Raw genomic sequence first — 23,700 nt, 5'->3', positions numbered from 1 at the left:
CTTTACAACTCCAGTGACACAGGATCCCAAGATAAACACAGCCTTCATTTAGTGACATTTTTAGGCTTTAACAGCACGCTATGAAGTGAAGCAGAGAAAATGGCAATGGATTACAGGAAAAGTCTTCTGCATTCCTTGCTGTTTTCATGCTGTAAAATTTATGTCATAGAGGATCTCTCCCAAGCTCTGATTTCAAACTCCCATGTGGACCAAAAGCAACATTTTATGTGGCTTGACAAGGGTCCCTTTTCACTAACTTTAAGTGACCTGAGGCAGATTAACGTGCAGATTAATGTATTTGACAGTAATAAATCAGCTTTAACAAGTACCGAGGCAGAGATTTGTTTGGCAGAGGGTTTGGATAAGATATGGTATCTGGAGTTATGTTGAACATTTATAGAGGATGATATCCGAGACGGTTGAAAAATTTCCTGCTGTGTTAGATTTTGTACTGATGCATCTTTGTGCAATTTAGCTGTAACTATGTGGAGTTTTATTTAAGTCAAGGTTGTTGTCTTGATGAGCCAGCCTATAAAAATGGAAGGATTCTAGTTTAAATGGAATGCGTGCATTTTGTCATCCCCTGTAGATGTTTACAAGTTGCTGTATAGGACACATACTCTAAGGAGTTTTGTTCCCTCTCTGCATAAATTTATTATCTAATTTTAAGTTTACTTGGAGAAACAGCTTTCATGTTGATTACACATCTTTCTTTTAGGAAAGATGTAAGCTTCCCAAGCTTGAATACAAACATCAAGAACCAGTGACAAAATTGAGATGAGAGAAATTGCTCTGTGCTTCCTCACAGGTAGCACAGCTGTTTATCAGAGAGCAGTTACAAATTAGTGTTAGGAATACTTGGTGGTTTTTTGGGAATATTATTTTAGTGGTTAAAATAACTGCTGTTACTCCATGGGGAAGGTACAAGATCTGTTTGTTTAACTGCTCTGTGGTGTTTCTCAGTACTGAGACTTACAAGAAATTTGTACAGTTGTGAAATGACGTGACAGTGTGACGAGCTTGGCTTCCAAATTGGAGTTCATAGTTCAGGTGAGGGCTGGTTATGTGCAGGAGAATATAAACCAGAGAGACAGGATTTAAACAAGTCATTCTTTTCCCCTTCAGGAGGGAAACTGTAGCAGTGCATAAAGTAATTGGTAAGACTGGCTTTTGGGATGTTTTTTTATGCGGGGGTTTTTTCAGGTTTGTGAGTTTGGTTTATTTTGTGTATGGGGTTTTTTTGTTTGTTTAGGGGTTTTTTTCCCAGTTTTTCTTTAAATCTTTGCTCTTACTGTTCTGACTTTTGTCAGTGAAAATCAGTGACATCAAACTGCTCTATGACAGTTTAAACACCATCCATGAAGAAATTAAAAATCATAGTAGTAAACAGATTTTATCTAATCTATACATAAGAAAAAATTTGGGGCACGCTGAGTGTTTTGATTTCCTTGAGTCTCTGGAAAAAGGCAAGGTAACTTCACTGAAACTTGAAATTACAGAACAGCTATAACATAAACCAGTCAAACTAGAAATCCCTCCGGCTCAGGATTCTGCCTTTATTGTGGAGTTGCTGCTTAAGCTTCTGCCCCCCGAGGCTCTTTGACCACCCCCTTGTGTGTGATGCACTGTGTGATATCTGCCCAGTGTGCCTCCAAGCCCTGCTCCAGAAACAGCTTCATGTTTCTGGGCTCCACTTGCTCAGTTTTCTTGCCCCTGTGTCTCACCCATGCACAGTGACAAGACCTACCTGAAGTAGAGAGACCAGGAAGCTCTGGTTTGCTTGTGCCCAGCAGATTCTGTGTGTCACTGGTGCTGAGTTGGGGGGTAGTGAGAGTTGTGCTATGGGCCTGTTCATGGCAGGGTTCACTTGACGTGTCCCCCTTGCTGCAGAATGAAATCCTGACATGCATATGCCAACTGGCCAGGTTGCAGCACCTTTTTACTGAGGCTTTGACTCTGCTTTGTCCCTGACCTTTCTATTTATAACCTTTGAGTCTGAAGCCTGGCCAAGCTGCAGGACCACCTACCAGTCTCAGGCAAGCTGACCATTCAGGGGAGGAGGAAACTTGGCAGCCGTAGGGTTTTTTTGTCCCCTTGTCCTCTTATGTAAGTCGCTGGCTGGAGCATCTCAGGGTAGTGCCTGCTGGCTTGTGGGATGCCTTTGGGGAGTTACTGGTGTTGGTGGGGTGCTTTGCCTGGTGTCCCTGGGAAACTTTCTGTTTCAACCCTCATCCTTTCTTCTGTGCAGTTTTTAGTTTTCTGCTTTGTAATAATTTGACTTCCTTCCTGTTTGGGTTTTGGGGTTTTTTTGCTGTCCTTCCTCAGAGAGAACTCTAAGGATTTTAGTAAGGATGTCCATTCCCTAAGGAAGAAAATAGCTTCTAAGCATGAATGTGCAAGCTGTATATGCTAGATGTTATTCAGGGTCTTCTAGAGCTAGAGGTGACTTCATGTGCTTAACATGATTTGATGAATTTATCCTGTGCATTTGTCCACTTTCCCTGTGAATCCTCATCCTGTAGCAAGAAGTTCCAAGGTTTGCTCGTTTGCTTTATCAAAACCAAGTCCTTTTCATGTGTGAGTTTGCCATCTGCTAACTCTGTGACCTTACCTTGGTTGATGGTCACTGGTTGGTATCTTCACTTTTTCTTGTTGTTGTTTGGGGTGGTGCTGCTGTTGTAGACTTGAAGATGAGGAAACCTTGTGCTGTGTTGAAATCTTAACTGCAATTTTGAGTGATCGACCCTGGGTTTACATCAAACTTTCTTTGCTATCACAAAGGAAACCCTCTCTCAAATAATTTAGTAGACGTGTGAAATGGGATGTAAGGCTTCTGAACTCTTACAGATTGACTAGCACATGATAAAAATAGATTTCAGATTTTGTATTTCATAAATGCAGGACTTGTTCACTTCTTGCTTGTTTCCTTAGCTACAGTCGCTTGCTTATCTACTCAGGCCAGGACTTGCCTGGTTATCTGGGCAAGTTGGTTGTCCTTCAAAGTTTTACTTCTGCTTTTTCTTACCTACTAAATTCACAACACTGATTATTGATTTTTGTTATGACTTACAACCTGACATTGTCTGCTTTTTTCCCCCAAAATCACGTCTGCCTCTACTGTGCTGTCAATACTGGAAGAACCTTTCATGCTTTTCCTAATAGTGTACCTGGGGGTTTTACCAGTGGATAAGGCAGTGTTTATGCTCTGTTTAGAACTGATCCCCTGTCTAGAGTTCTCATCTGGGTTTCCAAGTACATCTTTGGCATACAAATTAGTGGTTGGCTTCTACATGTAGCACTTTGTCTCTGTTGAGAAGCTTGGCCTGCGTTTTCTGTCTGTGCACATCAGATGAATCTGAAGAGCTGTGTTGCATCTCGGTCACAGCCATGGATACAATAATTTGTCTTTGCATCAAAATTACATTAGATAGCTTATTTTTCTTACAGAATGAGTACAAACTTATACTAGAATGAGATCCTTTATTTGCTAATTCCATTGACAGTAAATGTTGTGTCAGCATAAGGTATTTTTTCTTCTTTCCAGAATAGTTTGCCGGAGTAGTTTTACATGTATTAACACTCCTTACAGATGCAGTTGTGTTACGGTAAGAGTACTTTCAGTGAGTATTTGAAAACTAGGACAAATAACTATTCAGTAGTTTGCTGACCCAGTTCTTGCTTTCTGCTCCTGTTCCTCCTGTCTGGGCCCTTGTCCAGGAAATCAGCTGAAATTCCTACCCTTCCTACTCTTAAGATCGAATGCTTATCAGCTTGGCCATGTTTCCTTCCTGTTTTCAGGGTTTCTTAAAGAAATGGTATCTCTTCTGTGATGTCTAGAGCTTCTTTCTGCAAAACAGAAAATGCAGACAGTGACTGCTTAGCTCCATGTTTGTGTTTAAGTGCTGTTGTAGGATTGTATAAAGGTGTGTGAAAGGCCCTTTGGTACAAAACAACAGTGACCAGGTCACCCCAGCACAGAGAGTTCCCTCTTAAGGGAGCGAATATTGCCGGTTCAGGCAGCTCATTTAGTTGCTTTTCTTGGGGCTGTTTCAGAGCTTGTTATTATATTGTGATTTTCCTCTAACACTTTAAAGACAACAATGCTCTTCAGAGTTGAAAAATAGGAGAAGGAATGGAATACTCCAGGCATGCTGTTACATTCTTGTGTATGGGCAAAGAGGGAGTACCCTTTGTACATGTGTCTGTTTATGAAAGTAACGTGTGAGTAAGTAAAGCCAAGACTTTATTGTTAGTATAATAGAAATCCTAACAGTCTGACTCAATTTTTCTTTACCAGTTAAGTCTAAACTAATGATTCTTAAGAGAATCATTGCAGTCAGAGTACTTACATACAGGAAAATGTTGCCAAGCGCAGCTAATATTGTAACGCACAGACTTTTTGGTTCCTGCCCTTCAGGTGGGGTTACTTTCACCCTTCCATTGCTGCTTTGGGTCTTTAAGTCAGCAGCTTTGGACTGCTGGAGAGGATAATGGGAGGTTGTCAGCCTTGGGAGTTGTTTGTTTGGAGGAGTATGATGTTGATTTTACCCATTTCTTCTTCTTCCCTCTAGGAGGAAGAATGCAATCAATAAGGGATATTAAGTCATGCAAAACATCTAACATGTAAATTAACACGAACCAAGTTTATGGTCTTAAACTGTTTCAAGCCTGTAGGTGTGTTTTGAGTTTAAGCTACATCCCTGCTTAAAGGGCTTGCATGTGTATTGATGATAATTTTGGTTCTTGAAATTTTAGCGTTACTCTCATAAGTAGACTGTGGGTCTTTTGCCATCTCTACTTAGTTGTGGGACAGTAGAAAGTAAAAGATTAACTTAACATTTCTACTTTTGAAGCTCATCAGTGATGTATAATGATACCAATGTCCGATACTAGGTCTTGTTTCAGAATTTGAGATGATTTCAAACAACGTTACCAGGAAGCATGCTTATATGAGAGTGGCACTAAATGGTAAAGGAGACTAAAAGTTCACTTCAGCTTTTCTTAACTCTCAACAATATTTATCTTTTAAACCCCAAATTATTCTCTGGCTATTGCATTAAGGAAGTTAAGTAATTAATAAGTAGCTTTACCTGGTTTTATGTAGAACTTCAGCCGTTTGACTGAATTTGCTTCTGACTGACATAAATTTGATGCAGTCTAATTGTGGTGGATCTGCCTCTTTTGCTTGAGTTTTGGTGGGTAAAAAAGAATCTGAAAGATGACGCATCACTTTTTTGGTCTTAGACTGATACAATTCTATGATGTGGATGTTGGTTATTTCTACAATGTTGTTGTGGCATTTTTGCTACAGAAAAGTACCAAATTTTTAGTTGTCTGACTTGTGGCAAAGCAGCATTGTGGCTTTCGAGGAGGGGGATATATGCTGTTTTCAGCTGAAAAAATGTCATTGCTGAGGGTAAGTAAAGTAGTAACTTTGCTTTGTTCTTATTTTTTACAAATATGGGAATGCAAACATTTTGTACACCAAACCTGTCAGCCACAAAATGAGACACTGATGAGCAAGCTCACAGTCTCAGGAATAAAATTTAGCAAGATTATCAGTAAAACTAGAGAGTAGGTGTCCAAAAACTGGGAGGAGTGACAGCTTTTTGCAACCAGGCCTCTGAGGTCCTCTCTGCTCTATTAAAATTAGTAATCTTGGTAAGGTGCCTGGTTTGCTATGCCAGATGTGGCCTGCAGCTGGTCAACAAGTCATAATAAAGGCCATGGTGTGTACATATATAACAATTAAAGGCCAGGCCCAACAGATAACTGTCAGTTTTTAGCAGGTTAGGAAAATTCTGCCTATAAAATACGCGGAGTTAAAATTTTGGGGGTGAGGTGCTGCCCTTTGTCACATCCTCCATGTCCACAGTGCTTGAGTTTGCTTGTTTGATAGTATTTGCGTCTTTCATGGCAAATGACGATCTTATTCTCCTCCCTGGGTTAATGTGTTTCCAGACTGTCACCTGGAAATGGGTTGTGACAAACATCAGAGTGCCTCTGGGTGGAGGGGCAGCCGTGAGAAGTGGGACTCTTTACTGCCCAAACAGGGGAGAGTGGGGCTGCCCCCTCTTGGCACCAGCCAGCCCTTAAAATCTGCAGGGTGGCAGCATCCAAGGAAAGAGGTGTCCGAGCAGGCCGGTAAGAAGCGCTGCAGGCAACTGTCGGAATGATTTGCTACTTGAAGTTTGCGGCCTGAAACGCGTGTATTTCTCTTCTGGTTTTAAAAGCACAGTGGTTGTGTTTGTTTTTGTAGGGTTGCTCCAGGCCTTGGAGCGCTTTCTTGAGTTATAAAAGATCTTGGTTCAGTTTTTACAGATTCAGACTTGGCCTTTATAGGAGGAGAGTGTTGTACCTGCCAGGGTGGAGGAATGTTTGCTCTCTGAATCGCTATCTTGATGTCCTTTACATTCCCATGCAAAGATCCTCTGGGTAGAGGGGCTAAATGAATGTAGCCTCAGTTTAGTGGTCTAGCTCTGGGTTTCACTGCCTGCACCAAATACTTAGGTTTCTTCATCTTCACGCAGCGTTTTGTGAATTGGATGTCCTTGAGGCAGTAACTAAAAGGATGTATTCTAAATTTTCACTTAAGAGGAAAGTGATGTTTAATTTCAGTCTTTCACTTTTAGACAGTCTGTGATCCAAAGTGTTACTAACAAAAAAGAGCTGCATCTTTTTGTTGTTGGCAACCGTGAAGTAGCATGGTGCGAGTAGCCTGCCATAGAAATAAAATCATAAAAGGGCAAAAGATGGAACGTTCCTCACTTGGAGAAACTGAGCTGTTTATTGAAAAATTAAGAAAAAGCAAGTTTTCCAGGTCTGGTCTGTGGATATTTGTGGAATGTGATGTGAAAAGGATTTGAACTTCTGTTTTTAGTTTTGTATTGCTTTTGTGACAGTTCTCTTGGTTTTGGTTTATTAAAGACTAAAACTAATTTACAGCGGTTATGCAGTCTGTAACAACCGGACATTGTGCACTGGGGGTGGGCCAACCTCTTACATAACACTTAACCCAGTTGCAAAACTGGGGGCCAATTTGCGGTACAAATTGGACAAATGTTGTAACAATGTAATGGGATCCTCTGAAATGGAAGCGTTTTGCTAATGTAGGCAGGCTGCCGGCTTGTTCCCTTTCTTTGGACCCAAATGCATCAGAATGTGCTTGATTGTTTGCCTCTGCAGCCTGCTGTGAAATAGCTTAGGCTGAAACGTCCAGTGACAGTTTACAAGTTACAAAGACAGCTTTTTGGCCACTGACCCTCTGCGGGAGCCTAAGCTTTGTTTTGTAGATGCCTCTTTATCTAGGGAAATTACATCGAGAAAAGAGGTGCTGGATTACTTCCTCATTGTTCCTCATTGTTAAAGATGACCTCCAAAGAATTTTTACAGCCTGATTCATACTTTTCCTTCAGCGTACAGAAAACAAGGTCTTCTGTGAGGTTTTCCTCCTCCTCCCTTTCATACATACCCTTGTTTGCTTTGTTTTTGACTGTAGTTTTAGAGAATATTTGGAATGTTAACTGTGGATGTTTAACTCCTAAATTGAAAAAGACAGCTCAACTGTTTAAGACTCTAAGTAAAAAAAAAAAGAAAAGAAAAGAGATCCTTTATTTCAAGTTATATTCTTGAATCTTTCAGTATTAATGTTTTGTTAACTTTTTGTCTGTGGCCTGCTGATATAGGACAATTCACGAATTACTTAAAATGTCTGGATTTCTTATCTCCTTTGCTTTGCTGTGTGCATAATGAAAAAAACAGCCAACAAGTAGATCCCCCATGCGGGTACCAAGTGACCACGGGTCAGCTGGACCACATGTGTGGGTGTCACTCAATGTGAAATTTAACTCGTGTAACACAGGAGTGTAGGTAACACTCTTCTTCTTTCCCTTACACGCACCCTGTGCACCTGCACACCTGTGCTGGTGTGTACCTGATTTCCCCTGTATGAATCAGGGTGGTCAAAAAAAGTCCACCTCTTCCCCAGGAAAACCCAAAGCACAAAATCCAACACCTTGCCAGCAGATCACAGCTGAGCATCAGTGTCGGTGGTGGGGACTAAGGGAGCCAGATGGGTGATAAGATGATGCCATTGTCACCTAAGTCAAGCTTTTGTGTGGTGTTACTGAATGCTGTTGGTGTTACTATACCATTTGTGAGGGACTACTTGTGACAGAACCTCCCTACCAGAAGATAGTAAAATACAATGTGCCAAGAAAGCTACATTTAACTTAGTATACTTTATTTGTCAAGATAGCCAGAATCCACTGTTTCATAGGCACAACATTCCCTATCACCCTATATAAGCCGTGTTCTTGTCACAAACAGTTTGCCCGTGGGTTGTACTGGAAGTGCTTTCTTTGCATTTTGTAGCTGTACTAACAGTTCGGGAAGTGGAGTTGTGCCTGTTTTGTTACTAAGGCCTCATCTGAACAGCTTTGGCTTTGGTGAAGTGATTGAGCCCATCAGTGGTCTACTGTTCAGTCACCTTTGCCGTTCCACTGGCCTGGTTGTAGTCACCTGGTGATGCCACTGTGGCTGTCATGGTACATGGACACGGGCAAGGCAAAGTTTGTAGACTGAAAGAGTGTCTCTTACAAGATTTTTCAGGCACTCAAGCCCTTCATTAAGCATTAATGAACGTTGAGAGAAATGTAGAGCCTGAAATGTTCACGATGGCCCTTTGTTGTTTTGATAACAGATTAGGGAGAATGGGCTGATCTTATGAAGAATCACCCAGTGTATACATTGCTTATGCTGCTTTAATGGACGCTTTGGAAGAGGACTGGCAAGGAAGGAGCCTGCAGTGAGTGCCATTGCCCACCTGTTCAGAAAAGTTTCCCTCAGAAAGGCGGCTGAGAGGGGAGTGTAGGGGGATGCAATTTTCATTCTTCCTCCAAATACCAGCTACAGACAGAATGAAATACCTTTCAAGGGATCGCTTATAGAAAAGAACACACTGACAAGAGTTGAATACCGCAGAGATTGCTTTGCTTAGGGGTAGTGGGAGGTAGTCTGACCATCCAGGACTGTTTTATCCTAAAAAGAGAGTGACAGGTCTTTTAGATGTGCTTACACACTGTTAATGTGCTTTTTTTTGTTTGCTACCATGTGACATCATTTAGCTTAGACTGTAAACCAGTCCTTGTGCCAGGTGAATCCTGGGAGGTTAGAAGGGCTGTAGTGCTTATCCTGGGGAATATCTTACAAAGAATAATAGCATTATCCCTGGTGCTTAAGTTTGTGTCTTTCCTTGTCATCTAGAGGAGCGAAGCAGTGTCCTAAATATGCTGCAGTTATGGATGTTGACTCCTGTGACATTGCACAATTGCAGTGAACTGCTGAGATAGTATTGCCTTCTGATTCTGTTTTTGGAAAGATGGCAGGTGTCTGTCTCCAGCCTCAAACTGGCCCTGACTGCCCTCGCTGTGGGGCTGACTGCTGCTGAACTGGGATGGAGGCAGCAGCTGAGGCTGCTGTGGGGGGTGTGGTGGCATGGCAGCAGCATATTGGGTCGGATAAGGGAGTGCCTCATTTTGTGTTTATGGGCTGTGTTTAGAACTCTGGTTGTATTTATCTGGTAAGTCCTTTCTAAAAGCTGACTTAGCATTTAGAAATTTTCTACCTTAAAAAAAAAGCCCCAAACACAACAAACCAAGTTCTGTAGATGCTTTTCTCAGCTTATTTTAAGCACATCAGGAACTCACTGATTCATCTGGATGCTGATATTATGCTTATTATGTATGCAGTCATTAAGTAGATTTTAAATTGTACATGGCAACTTCCTCTTTAAATGGCAGCTAATTTTAATGAAACCTTTAGTTTGCATGCTACAAAAAAAAGTTAAAGGACTTCATATATGAGATTTGTAATCTCAGTGAAACACAAAACAATATTTTCCAAGATCTCAAGTGTTCTGTAGCTTTCCATTTTCTAGTTTTTGTTTTCACAAGCTACAGTCTTAGAGAGAATGGGGCAATAAGTCTCTTTACAATGTTTCAGCCATCGAATTCTGTCTAGATGCTACTGACCATACTTTACTATCTCTTAGTTTGCTTACCTTTGCATGCTGTTTTAGGGCAAGCACATTTAGTGCTAAGAGGATCCTGCATAAATGAGAACATGGAAACGTTGTAGTTCATTGAACAATTCCACTGTCATTTCAAGAAACAGCAACTTTTATTTCTGCAGAGCTCTTAAGTTCAGCTCCGCTGCTGAATGCAAGTCTGACTCTCTGGAGGTGAAATGCATCTTTTATTTTTAACCTTAGTGATTGCTTGGCAGCAAGTGCTAGCGAAGTAAATCTTCAAGGCCTGATTTAAAAGTCTCTTGGCATTCTTGTATCTTCTTGTGTTAGCAGAACCTTTCGCAACCATCTTGGCCAAATGCAGTTAAGCCTGTTGTGTGGTTGTTACTGTGTCTCAGGGCATTGCTCTCACAATGTCATAGAGGTGATGTAAGGACAGGCTATTAGGCAATATAGTTGGTAACACAGCACAAAGTGGCAACTGTATTGCTTAAAGCTGGTAGAAAGAAGAACTAGTAAAACTTGCCGGTTCAACGTCTAATGCAAAATTGCACAATCCATGAAGCTAACTAGGGCTGTTCCAACTAACTACCTCTTTGAAATGTATGGAATATCAGGGTGTGTGCCTATGTGTGTGTTTAACTGTTGTTTATGAACAGCTGCTCTGCTTGCTTGCATTTTTTTGGTTTTTGCTACAGCTTCAAATTGGTACAGGGGACTTGATGTGGTCTAAGACCAGCTGGCAACTAAGCCCCACGCAGCCACTCACTCACTCTGCCCCAGGGGGATGGGGGAGAGAATCAGAGGAGTAAAAGAGAACCTGTGGGTTGAGATAAAGACAGTTTAATAAGTGGATACAAGCAAAGCCAACCAAGGAATTTGCTCACCGCTTCCCATGGGCAGGCAGGTGTTCAGCCATCCCCAGGAAAGCAGGGCTCCGTCACACATAACGGACATTTGGGAAGAAAATGAGCTCTACCCCAGCCAAACCAGCACTGTACTGAAATTAGTCTCCTATAGGTTGCCTTTTAAATTAGGATGCCCGTTGTTTCAAACTGTAGTTGTCGTTGCATACTCTTTTCTTTTTTAGATTAGTTTTACCAAATGGCAGTGTGATTGTCTTCATGTTTTGTGCATAAAAATAGAATTGTTACTTGGCTGCTTGAAATATGACAAAACCAATCAAGATTTCAGCAGTTCTATGGCTTTCTAAATATTTTTTCTTGCTCTTAAAATCTTGCTCAACTTCTTCATTGAGCTTCCTGTGTAATGGTGTTAAACCTCATTTTAATTCTCCTGTGACTCTTGTGTTTACCAAGTAAACAGCTGTGGCCATTTTAGATGTTACTTCTCAGGTGGAGGTTGCTGACCCTGTAGTGAAGGTAGCAGGAAGGTGGGCACACCATCTGCTCTGCTGTCGTGTTGTCAGCACACCATCTTGGGTGATTAAAGCTGTGTGCCATGCTGAACTCGACAACTTGAGGTATCATTTAGCTCTGCAGAGTCTGTTACCTGCTCATTAGCAGCTCTCTCCTCTGAGGATTGCCAGGCTGCTGAGGGGATATAATATTGCAAAATGCTGCAGCAAAATTAACTATAGCCCATTTGTCACAGCTGAGAATTATCTTGCAGTGATCATATGTAAATGAAATTAGTTCCTGTAAGGACAGAATACACTGTTTATTGGCTTTTTGGAGGTGACATTTTATTATAAGACTGCCAATATCAATTCCCCATCTTATATTTTTAATTTTCTCTCCTACATTATAACAAATTTCAACATCTTTATTGGGCACTAAAATTCCAATTTAATTATGCATCCTGGCAAGTTAAAACTTGTTAGATGGATTATCCTAATGTTATGTGTTAGTCACATCTGAGTACTTAGATGCTACAGTAATAAGAGTGACACCAAGTGATTAGTGCAAAACGAATAGATTCTCATTCAAAGTGATTCTGAAGCCTCAGCTGAGGCTTCATTCTGATAATTTGCTCTGATGCTTTCTGGCACTCAGATTGCCAAGTTCGTTGGTGTTGTGCCTCCCAAGGCTACCAGTGTCCAGCAGGCATCTCTTGGCTGACTGAAGAGATATACAGTGATGTACAAGACAAAGGGGTAGCCAATAAAACCCTTGGAGGAGAGCTCAGAATAACTGTTGTCATTAATTTTCTGCAAATACAATCGCATCTTTAGCATTTTGAGATAAATTTACCCTGAATCCTTTTTGCAGTGTTGTAAGTCTAAAATATAGTGACTTTTGTGAGTAGAAATCTTGGGTTATGGTTTTCTGGGGGAATTGCCTGTGTGTCATTGCTCTGATGGAATGAATGGTGTTTAAATCTGTCTGCTCTAATTCACTGCACAAGTAAAGGTACAAGCCTATTGCCAGCAGTGATTGTGAGCATGTTAATTTAGGCAAGGGAAGCTTAATTGCTCTGTGTACTACTGCCCTCCTTGCAGCCTGTCTAAAATTAGTTGCTGCATGAGCTCTGCTTGCTTGCTATTACCTGAGCAGCTGTACCAGTACTTAACGACCTACTTCTGGTGAATCCTAGCCCAGATGATTGAGCTTGGCTATGAGCTTCATACCTGCGAAAAGCTGATAATTACAGAGGACTTGTGATAAGTAGTTTATTTCTAAGTAGTATTAACAGCTCGGTGTTTGCAGCTTTGTAAAAATAAAAATAATTTCTAAAAGAATTGCAAATTTTTAAAAGAAAGTTCTATGAAGCTCACTTTCTATCATCTTTCCTAGTTGTGTTTAACTTATGTTAGGGTATGAAAGTGTTAGTGGTCTCAAGATGAGAATTCGTTGTCCAGCGGTTTAGAAATCTGTGTAATTGATCCCGTGGGAGTTTTGGCACATAGAAAAGCAGTTGTGGTAACTGTTTGATAGCTTTTGAGCATGCTCTTCTTCCAGCCAGCTTTTACACACTTCTTTTTAAACTTCAGTCGACTTATATAAGCCGTTTGTCTTTCAGAGCCAACACGTAATCAGCCAAACTGAACCAAGAGGAAAGAGAATATTTGAGAAGGCTCCCAGCATCTCATGAACGAACTAACGGAACTCGATAATGCTGGTTCTCCAGAGCCAGGTCTACGGCTCAGAAGAGGACACATGTCTGACCCTGCAACAACACAGGCAGCCTTTGAGGAGGACAGCTCTCAACAGAGGCTTCTTTTAGAGGAGCCACCTCTGTCTTCTGATCAGGAAAATGTAAGTTTTATATGATTACCTGCTAGGTTTGCTGGGAAAAGTGAGTTGTGACATAAGTGCTCCTTAACCCTCAGAAAGGTGGACCGTGAGCCTACAGCCTTTTAATGCCTGCTAAATAGTTGTAATAATACCAGGAAGATTCCAGAAATACTCAGTTGAATGTATGGGAGCTTGAGTGACAAGACTGGGCATAACTAATTTTACAACCTCAAAGAAATAGGATTTGTGCTGATTTGTTCTCTGCTGAGATGCTGCTCATATGAAAAGATTTTTGTTCTGGAACTTTCAGTTAATTACAAGTGAAAGGGGAAGATGTATTGACTTTGGCTGAATGTAATCAGAACCTTGACTAATTGCTATAATTTTGGAGATTAGGACAGAAAAATCTGTTTGCAAGCATTGTTGTTGGAAGAATGGCCATACTGGATTAGGCCAAACATCCACAGTGTACAATATCCTATCTCTGGACAGTAGCCAGTAACAGATTTATAAGGAAGAGTACAAGGGTGGGGAAGCACATTGGGTTACTTCCCTAGAACACTCTCCCAGTCTTTAGCAGTTGGTGGCTCACAGATTTTTCTGAGCCAGTGTCAGTGTCTTAAAATTTTTGGTGCAGGAGCCTCTGTAAATTTGAGCAGCCACAACATCCTGTGGAAAGGTGTTCCACAGCTTAATTAGGTGTTACACAAAGGTAATGTCCAAGCACTGGACTACAGTACCTTCTGGTTAGAGAGTTCCAGAACTGTAATTAATGCTTCTCCTAGGATATGTTCAGATGGATATCAGCACAGTTAAGTGGAAGAGGCATTCATCTCAGGCTCACTATTAAATTTATCATGGATTAATGACTTTACTGTATCAGCTCAGTCACAGCAACTGTGTGGTTTTAGCCAGCAGCAAAAACATGCCGGTGCTACTTAGTGTATGTTGGGCTGTGGCTGTAATTGCATTTGCCACAAACTCTGAGTATGTGCATGGACCACTGTCATGGGTCAGCTGACATGAGAACCTGTATGAGCCTGTCTTAACTTGATGAGTTTGAGCTCTTACAGAATTTAGTTTCAAGTGTTCTTGTAACGAGAAGTCAGAACAGATAATCATGGCTAGTAAGCTAAGCCAGTGGACTGTAAGTTGTACACTTCTTGAGGACATTGTCAGTATATCATGATAACAGGAAATACCCAGAGTCTTTTTCCATTCTGTGGAAGGTTGTGAAGCACGTGTATGAGGTGCTAAGTCTTGGCCAGTATTTGAATTCTGTAATGTTATAAAAAGAGTAGTTAAACTGTGCCGTCACGTATTTCGAACACACGTTTATCTGACCGTGTCCAGGATCATCTGTTTTGAAGGATGTTTTCATTCTCATCTCTGACTTTCCTGGTTGATTAATGTGAGTTACGTGCTACCTGTAGGTGGAATAGCCCAAAGTAGAAGCCCATAATTGATTATGGTCTTAAATTCTTTCTGTACTTTTGCTTAACTAAACAGAAATTACCCGGATGAGTCAAAGTGTTAGATTTTAAAATTTTGGAAATAAAATGGTTTGAACACTTTCATTCTCTGTTTCAGGCATTCTTAGCATATGTTATGTTTGGGGTTTTTTATTTGTTTTCTCTAATTTGTATGACAGAAGTATGTGTTTCTTGTGTTTTGGCTCACTAGAAGTACTTAGTTTTCTTGTGTTTGATGTCTTTTCTTTTTCCTGGTCTTCTGAAATGCTGTCACAGAAATTTGTTGTTGCCATTTGGACCTTGCTGTTCTGTCTTGATCTGCATCACTTTCTCTGCCTTATATGGCTTCCTGCTTTTTTGATATTTTTTCAGCCTTTCATTCCTGTCCTCTGTGATTTCTTCTTTTTTAATAGTGTGATGTATTTAAATTATTTTTCATCACAAAAGGCTGAATAATTGATGCTTCTGATGGATCATCCCAAAACGCTCTGCTGTCAAAAGTACCGATATTATCTTGCCAAATGGCCTTTATTATGTGATATTCTGCAGTGTTCTAAATAATCTGGAAAAAACATTACCCTCTACATCTTCCTCTGTCTTGTGTAAGCCTCAGCACAGCTGTTACTCAACTGTCAGCTGGGATTCACTCCTTTGCTCCACTGTCCGTTCTGGCTGTGTGCAACTGCCTCAGCAGAGATGACTTAATTAGTTCAAAAGCGTGATTCTCCTCTGCTTTTGACGAGGTTCATGTTTAGATAACGGTAATGTAAGGTTATTGTTCTTGGCTAGATGGCAGTAGTACTCAGCCACTCAAGCTAAACGTAGCCTTATGAAAGGACTCAAGTGGTGCCCACTACATTGGTATTCCAGAGGCTAAATGTGACCACAGAGTAGCTGATGGTAACAATTCCAGTGCTGGATAAGGGAGGTGTATGAGAGCTATACAGTGTCTTGGTGGAAGAACCACCATCATCATTTAATGTGCTTTTAAGTGCTTCTACTTAGGAAAAGCTAGTATCATAATATAGATGTATTCTAATAGATACAACACTTCCCAAAAATGTACTGGGCCTAAGACTTGAGGTATGAGTGTAAAAAATGTGTATATTTCTATCCTGCATAGGATGTAATATGCCCTCATAATATTGCATTGTTTACTTTTCCTGTCACCTCCTATTACCCTACTTATATCATTGCAGCTCCTTTATTTATATAAAATCTTCCCCAAATTCTCCTATACAAGATTCCTTTCCCTACTTTCTGCTCCACTTGTAGGAGTAAGCAGTCTGAGCTCTTAAGAGATAGTAGTTGAATTTGATGAATTATTTTAACAGTCTTTTCTAAAGAGGTGGAAGCATGCCATTGTGTTCAGAATTATTTTCCATCTCCCTCACAGCTTGCATTGTATACTGTGTATTTCTAATTTTGATGGGCCAGTATTGTTCCCCATTAGTAATAATGCATTTTTTGTGGAAAGAAAATGGGAATGATATTAAGAATTAAAATTTACTCCTAAAAGTTTTTTTTGTTTTTGAGGCCTTTGACCCTGGCACCAGTAACTTACCTGGGAGGTTGCATAGCTGTGAACTAAAAATTACATTACTTTCTGTAAATAGTGACATTCACTGAATACATACAGCAAAGATTTACTAGCCATATTGAACGTGCTTATTCAAAATAATAATAAAACAGCTGCATCCTTCTGCCAGTTTTACAATGATTCTTACCAGAGGATAAAATTAATATCCTTTTACATTCAAACCCCTCAGTCAGTATTTTATCCCATAATTCTCAGCCCTCTCCTAGAGTGCATATGTGTACATAAATTATCCCCTCTTCCAAGTACCTGTTCCGAAGAACAGATACACATCTTACTATTTTGTTTAAGCATGCAGTTAAAGTAGTGGCAGGTGAGTGGTGAAACTTGTGTGACTTGGAGAAACAGTGACCATTTATCTGCCGTTAAGCATTTGGTGGTGAGAAAAGGATCAGACAAGCTGCATAGTTCTTGTTCTTTCGGCAGCTTAAACTTTTTTTCCTTTTTCTGGTTTGCATGTGCTGTGTATGTGCTGATAAGGTGTTTTTCAGCAGGTGCTTCCCTCCTGTAGCATGCTGGATTGCCTTGCCTCTGGGACAGCATTCTTTCTTCTGTCCTGGAGTTTCTGTGTCTTAACTGCCTTTGTAATTCCAGCAGTGATAGTTCCTGAAGAAATCTCTCTTACTGTGGCTTTGTTAAGCTGACACAATCAAATGCATGTGACTTCTCACAATGTGATGAATGGGCTCTTTATGCAGCCCTGAAACCCTGTGCTTGACTCTTTCCTTTTGTACTTTAACCGGTCAGTGACGGGAGATAAACAAAAGAACCATTTTTTTTTTACCTTTATTTCAGTCATCGGGTTTTCCTGTGCTTGGGTGATGATTCCTTTTATCTTTCATGCAGTTGAGCTGTGGAGTGCAGTTGTCCTGTGTAGCACCAAAATGTGCCCATAAAGTGGAGACCTGTTGCTTTAAAGTGTTTGAAAACCTACAGCAGGGGTTTGGGAGGAGGTCTGTGTAGTGCTTAAGTCGTCTGAATGGGCAGAAGAATTTTAGGTAAATATTTGTCGGGATTGCTTCTCAGGGAGCATGGGCTTGACTTAAGTGGAACTTAGCTGACCTCTGACAGATTTCGTGGTGTCTCCATGTACCTACAGGAGTCTTTCTCGAGTGTAAATACCAAAGGGAGTTGAAGGAGGAAGGCAGAAGGATGTAACAGAATTTCAGGTACAAACCAGAATTTTTAGAGTAATTGAAGGTGAGCAAATGACTTGAGTCATTTGTGTCATAGAACTTAAGGCCTTTTCTGTTACGGAAGTGTGTATGTATTATCTGCAAAAGCAGACTACAGAAATACTTTTGGTATTGACAGAAAGGTGCATGTAAATAAATGAAATTGTCAACTTCTCTTTATGGCACATGCCATCGGAGTGAAAGATTGAGGTGTTAAGTCTTGAAGGTCAAAGGTAGACATTTCAGTCTTTCTGAAGCTGATGTTTATAAATTCTGATTGCCTGAAATTTTATCCTTTTATAGATCTACTTGCAAGTTTCTTGCTCGGTTTGAAACCATTTAGCTTTATTTTCAGTCTGATATTTTCCTATTGGTACTTTAAAATTATGATTAAAAACTTGGCATCTGCTTCTGTATTTTCCTTCTTGCATTGCATTGCATTGCAGGTTTTGTTAGCAGAGGCTGTCGTCTGAGAGTGAATGGGAGAGGCCTGGAAAAATAAAGTTTGAGGTCCCACCAAAACGTTTGCTTTTGTTTTAAGGCAGATTATGTTCAAAATTTGTTGTTCTGTAGATTTCTTTACCACATCTTCTTTTCCTCCATTTCTGCAACTCTTGGGAAGGAGTGTTATTTCTTTAAAAGCATGCGAGCTGACAATATACTTCAAATCAAAAGATCTTAACATCTGAATTTATCCTTCACTTGCTGTTCTAAGCACTGGAAGTAATATGTATTTTACTCAGACTGCCAGTCACTGAAGTAAGTGCTTGACTCTAGTAAATATGCCCTTTTTTGTTTTTTGTACAGCAAAGCATTTTTGGATACACAGAGCAGGATATCTCCAAGTATTCCCACTGAAACAGTACGAAGACACGTGATACCCTTTTGGAGATGGTTTCCAGGCTCCAGAGGCTTGAGTTGGTCAGATGCTGATGGATCCTGCACTGACAGTTGATGTGCCTGGGTTATTAACAGACTTTAAGAGCTTGAAAATCTGTAGAAAAGACAAAAACTAGTGACCTAATCAACCATGAGTAGGCAGTGCCCAGGAGGCTGGTAACGTGTGCGAATCGGCCACGTCTCTCTGCTCTGTCTCCCAGAAAACTCTCATTGAGTTAACAAGAAGCTTGTCATAGGTTATGGCTTGTTGAGTTGCAGCTGGGTTCAACTGTCTCCTATTAGTGTGGAGTTTCAGCTCTATGGGAGGGGAAGTGTTGGTACTCCAGGGTTTGCTGCCTGCCAGCAGGTTTTGTAACCATTGCCTGCTGTGCTGTGTTTTGAAACTGGGAGAGGGAGGGAGTAGTTTTGTTTATTGTTCACTGGCACAACTCTTTCCCTGGACAAGGGTTAGATTCCATGGGCTTTGCCTTTGTTCTCCTGGAGATCATATCTGTCTGATTTCGGCAGCACTGGGGGAGCATGTTGGCCTTTCACAGTGATAAAAGAGGAAACACTGTTGTACTGGTGGGTTAACTTGCATCTTCCTCCAGCAGCTTTAGATGGATTGACTCTGCTCTGATGTTAAGTTCAGCAGTGCACTTTGTCTCTCTTTGTTTATTTTTTTAGCAGAGCACTTATTTTTCCATAAGCCCAGCGTGTTTGTTTTCTTTTCCTGCTGTCAGGATTAACAATGGCAGAGGAGCAGGAAAAGGCACACGAGACTCTTCTGCAGTAGGAGCGATTTCTACAGGCTCTCCCCCAAAGGGTGCTGATGAGCACATGTGGGCATTGAGGCCTTTGGCCCTTGTCAAATACTGGGCATTGACAGAAAATCAGTAGTTGCTACTGCTCAGAGATTCAACAGAGCCTTTTCATCTGAAGGTATTTAACAAGGGAGCGAGTTCTAATAAGAGTGTGTTAGCAAGGGTGCTGAAGCCAAAATGTGACTTTGTCCTAGGACTATTTGCTACATGAGTTTTGAATGCTAGTGCTTGTTTTTAATGAGTGCCAGCAAGCAGTCACCCATGACCAGTTGTATAAAGCTGTTTCCAAGTGCTATGTTAAATGGACTGTATCTTTTATAAGGTGACTTACAAAGGAAAAATACTAAACTCCAGGAACCTCCCAGTACTTAACATTTTGACCAGCAGGCTGAGAGGGTTTTTGGCACAGTGCTAATGAAAGACTTTTTTTGGTCCAGTGACAGCAAACCCAGCTTTGCACACCCTGCTTAGAGGGTGAATATAGTTAGCCTTTTTGGTAACTGTGGCGTGGCTGTGTTTACAAAAGCCTGTCAGAATGTGAATTCTAAAGGACAAAGCTGTTATTTTAGAATATATGCAGAAGTTTGGGGAAGTCAGGGAAAGTTTTATGGTGCTGTTCATTTCCAGTTAAGTTCTTCCAATCCAAAGAACATAAGCTGATGAAATTCTGAAAATTGTGCAACAGGCATTCAGGAGAAGTGGTGTGGCACGACAGCACCTATTGCTGCTTCCCCCTTACGAAAGGCTGGTTAATAAAGGTCACTTGACAGAATGGGCACAGAGGAATTGCTGAAAAAAAGCAATCTGGGGAGCTGAAAAGGATGATACAGGACTGTAATTAGAAAAATAACATTTTTATATTATAACCTTGAACATATCTTGGCCATTATGCTGAATGCTCTCGAGTTACTGAGCCTGGCACGCTGCCCCAAGGAACATTAAATGACTTGAATGTCATGTTAAACACTATTAATCATTCATCTGATGAGATCAAGATAAACAAGAACAAAAACTCCAAGTCATGTCTAGACTTTGTGACTTCAGTTTAATGTGAGGGATAACAGTGGTATTGTAAATGCAGCAACATGTGTTTTCTGACTTGCATTTTAAGAAGAGAATAGTGTATAAGTACCGTGCCATATAATATCCCATGACTCAGTATTAGTCAAGACATTTGGGTTTTCTGAGCTATCTTGCCTGTGTTACAGTGATGTAACAATAATGTGTTCCTACTAAGGCAGAGAGTTTTGTCAGGACATGTGTAAAGAAGAGAGTGAAGGAGTGATGTCAGCAGCTGAAGGAAGCAGCAAGAATATTAGAACAGATTCAGACTGCATCATGCTTTGGAAATTCCTGTGATGGTAGGTTTAGGCCACTGGTGACATCTTGATGGTGAATTGACATCACAAACAATTGAACTTTGAGACATGGGAGTTTATTAACTCCAGAGCTTAATACTACATAGGTAAGTGCATGGTCAGTTAGGCTCTTGGGTAACTGAGTAATGACTGTCTGAAAAAGAACTCTAAACCAGAAGACTTCTGCCCTTTCTGGGGTTTAGGAGAGTTTTATTACAGTTACTAGTTGTCCTGGTTTTGACTGGGGTAGAGTTAATTTTCTTCCTGGTAGCTGCTACAGTGCTGTGTTTTGGGTTTAGTATGTGAATAGCATTGATAACACACTGATATTTTAGTGGTTGCTGAGTAGTGCTTACCCTAAGTCAAGGACTTTTCAGTGTCCCCTGCTCTGCCAGTGAGGAGAGGCACAAGAGGCTGGGAGGGAGGGTGACCAGGACAGCTGACCTGAACTGTCCAAAGGGATATTCCATACCACAGAATGTCATGCCCAGTATATAAACTGGAGGGATGTTGGCTGGGAGCTGCCCATCACTGCTGGGGAATGGGCTGGGCATCAGTCAGTGGGCAGTGAGCAATTGCATTGTGCAACACTTACCTGTCTTGGGGTTTATTCCTCTCTCTCTCCTTTTTATTGTTATTATTACAATAATATTTTACTTTTTTTCAACTGCTCTTATATCAACCCATGGGTTTTACCTTTTTTCTGATTCTTCTTCCTATCCCAGTGTGAAGACAGGCAGAGTGACCAGGTGGCTCTGTGGCACTTCATTGCTATCTGGGATTAAACTATGACATGGTGTTACTGCTTAATGTGTGCACTTCTTCAAATACCATGCATGCAACCCCAAAAAACTGTTAAATTTCAGAAAGAGCAGTCCTGAAAGCTGTAAGAAGTTTTGAGAATACATCATTCTGTTGAAGTATTCATCAGTTTAACTTTCCTTAATCCATGCCTAGCTGGGTTCTTAGGCTCCTTGGTAAATTATGAATGCTACTAAGAGGAGGGCTGTAGATCATTTGACATCTAGCTGACGTGTGTTGAAGAGAAACTTGGCCTTGCACGTGTTCCACAGAGTGTATTCTGTGGTGGATCTCAGTAAAATGGGAGCTGATGCTCTCTTTGTTTCTGTTGCACTAGCTTGAGCTCCTGAAATCCCCTGGTTGTCTGCACCAGATTTATTATCTAATAGGAGGGTCTCCTAGCAAAAAAAGTGTGTAATTTCTGCAGGATTAGTATTGGATCAGCTAATCAATCCAGGGATCAGAGGGGTCCCAGTGTCAGTGTAAAAAAAAAATGGGGGCGAAGGAGAAGAGGACCACTTTTGATAGGGTAAACTTCTTAAGTAGCTTCATTCAGATTTGATTTATGTTTCAGTTTGCACAGTCTAACGAACACAGAGAGATGACACTTTCTGAAGTGATGAACCAGAACTTGCTTGTCACCTGTGCAAACAGCACTTGTGCAAACTCTGAAACTTTCTAGAAATCTTTAAACTGACATCCAGAAACTACAGACCTCAAGAAAACAAACTTTTACTGATCGAAGTCCAGAGAACACAACTTTCGAGAAAGTGGGAAAAGTGTTTCTGGACTCTTATTCTTCAATTGTGACTTGACTTCTGACAGACTTTCTAATAGTAAAGACATTATTAAACAGTGTGTCTGTTAACAGATTTGAGAGTGATAGTACAGAAACTGTTAATCTATGTGAGAAGGATAAGCTGTTGTAGTAGACAAGAGAGGTATAGAGCAGGTTTTACTGCACTTTTCTCTGTAACAGGATCTTTGGCTATGTGATCTGACATTTTTGGACTGTATTCAGGCAACAAATTCTTGTACTAAATGTAAACTTTTTTTTACCTTCTGTACCGTTGCTATAAAAGAATGAGATTTTGTTCCTAATCTTATTTAATGATAGGCACTGTGCAATTGAGCTCTTGGATTTCTTGCTCTTGTTTGCTCTGGGTGCTCTAAGTCTTGGTTTTGGTATCAAACCTTTTTGATCCCTACCAACATATGCTCTGAAATTCTTGTTTAGATGATGTGTTGCCTAGTTCTCGGTACAAAATGAATATAATAGTGTGATTTCTCCTGCTTTCTTTTACATCCTTGTCTATCACTGTTACCACAAAAGAAACAGTAAAGCTTCACAAAATAAAGTGGATATGGATAGACCAGTAAAGCTGTTTTCCTCTGGCCACTTTCACTTGTCCTTCAGATTTGATTTATTCTCTGGTACCATTACTCAACTTAGGCTGTGTTTATATGTCTGTTGTGTAATTTCCATCTCATTAGGTATCTGTGCTGGTTTTTAGTAGCTTTAACACACTGTGAATTTGCCAAGGGAGTAGGATTAAAACTGGAATTTGGCATTTCTATGGAATTAGGAGTCCAGAGCCATTGGAGCATAAGTATCCAGAATTACAGATACTATCCACGATTTCTTATTTGTGTGAATGACTGATTGTACACCTTGCTGCATGTGTGCAACAGAAAAATGATAGCTGATGATTGCAACAACTTTGCTTGTTACAAAGAAATGAGGGGTTTTATTTAAAGATACTCTAAAATGCCCTGAAAACTTCACAGAATTATTTAGTCAAAATTTGCAACACTTATAAAAGAAATAGAGTAAATTAGGTGACATAAAAGGAAACATTAGCTGAGTGAAAATGCTTTTGGCCTATGGTCTTTCCAGAAGCACAATTTACTGTTCTTTCCAATGAGACGTTACAGGAAGGAGTCGAGAGAGGACAGACATTCCAGAATGGACCTTATTTTGTCTCCTTAGTGTGGAAGGGACTAAGAAGCTGAGCTTTAATTTTTTTCCTTGAATGCTAATTTTGCAGTTTAATGGCAGGAAGGAGATAGTAAAATCAATTCCATTTTCTGGCAGTCATCTGGACTGTGTATATGATATGAATTCCTTTTATCACTAGAAGAAGCTCAGTAATGATTTGTTTGTAGGCACATTGCCAAAAAGCAAAGATTTTGGACTAGTTCATAAATAGCTGTGCTCTTCAAGCTTTACAGTCTGTTCAAATTTAAACCTTCCCATCATTCTAGAAATGGGAGTATGTGCAGAGGGGGAAATGAACATTTTTTGGCTTTGAGTCACTGGGCAGACTGCAATGAATACAGGCTTTGATTCCATAAGGGACCTTTTTTCCC

The 23,700-nt window shown here is 40.5% G+C and overlaps 1 protein-coding gene across 3 annotated transcripts in view; it reads left to right on the top strand.

Annotated features, from left to right (window-relative positions):
- ADIPOR2 (adiponectin receptor 2) overlaps positions 1-23,700 on the top strand; it is a 44,915-nt gene that overhangs the window by 8,964 nt on the left and 12,251 nt on the right. For all 3 annotated transcript variants that reach the window (XM_027726562.2, XM_027726563.2, XM_027726567.2), the window contains one exon: positions 13,010-13,245. In XM_027726562.2, the coding sequence (XP_027582363.1) occupies positions 13,078-13,245 (168 nt within the window). In that variant the 5' untranslated portion in view covers positions 13,010-13,077. The remainder of the gene's footprint in view (positions 1-13,009; positions 13,246-23,700) is intronic.

This window comes from Pipra filicauda, unplaced genomic scaffold (genome assembly GCF_003945595.2).
Source record: "Pipra filicauda isolate LSUMZ 115617 unplaced genomic scaffold, ASM394559v2 scaffold2_size9829703_pilon, whole genome shotgun sequence".
NCBI lineage: Eukaryota > Metazoa > Chordata > Aves > Passeriformes > Pipridae > Pipra > Pipra filicauda.
The sequence above is the reverse complement of the archived record's forward strand: the minus strand, read 5'-3'. Positions and strand labels throughout refer to the sequence as shown.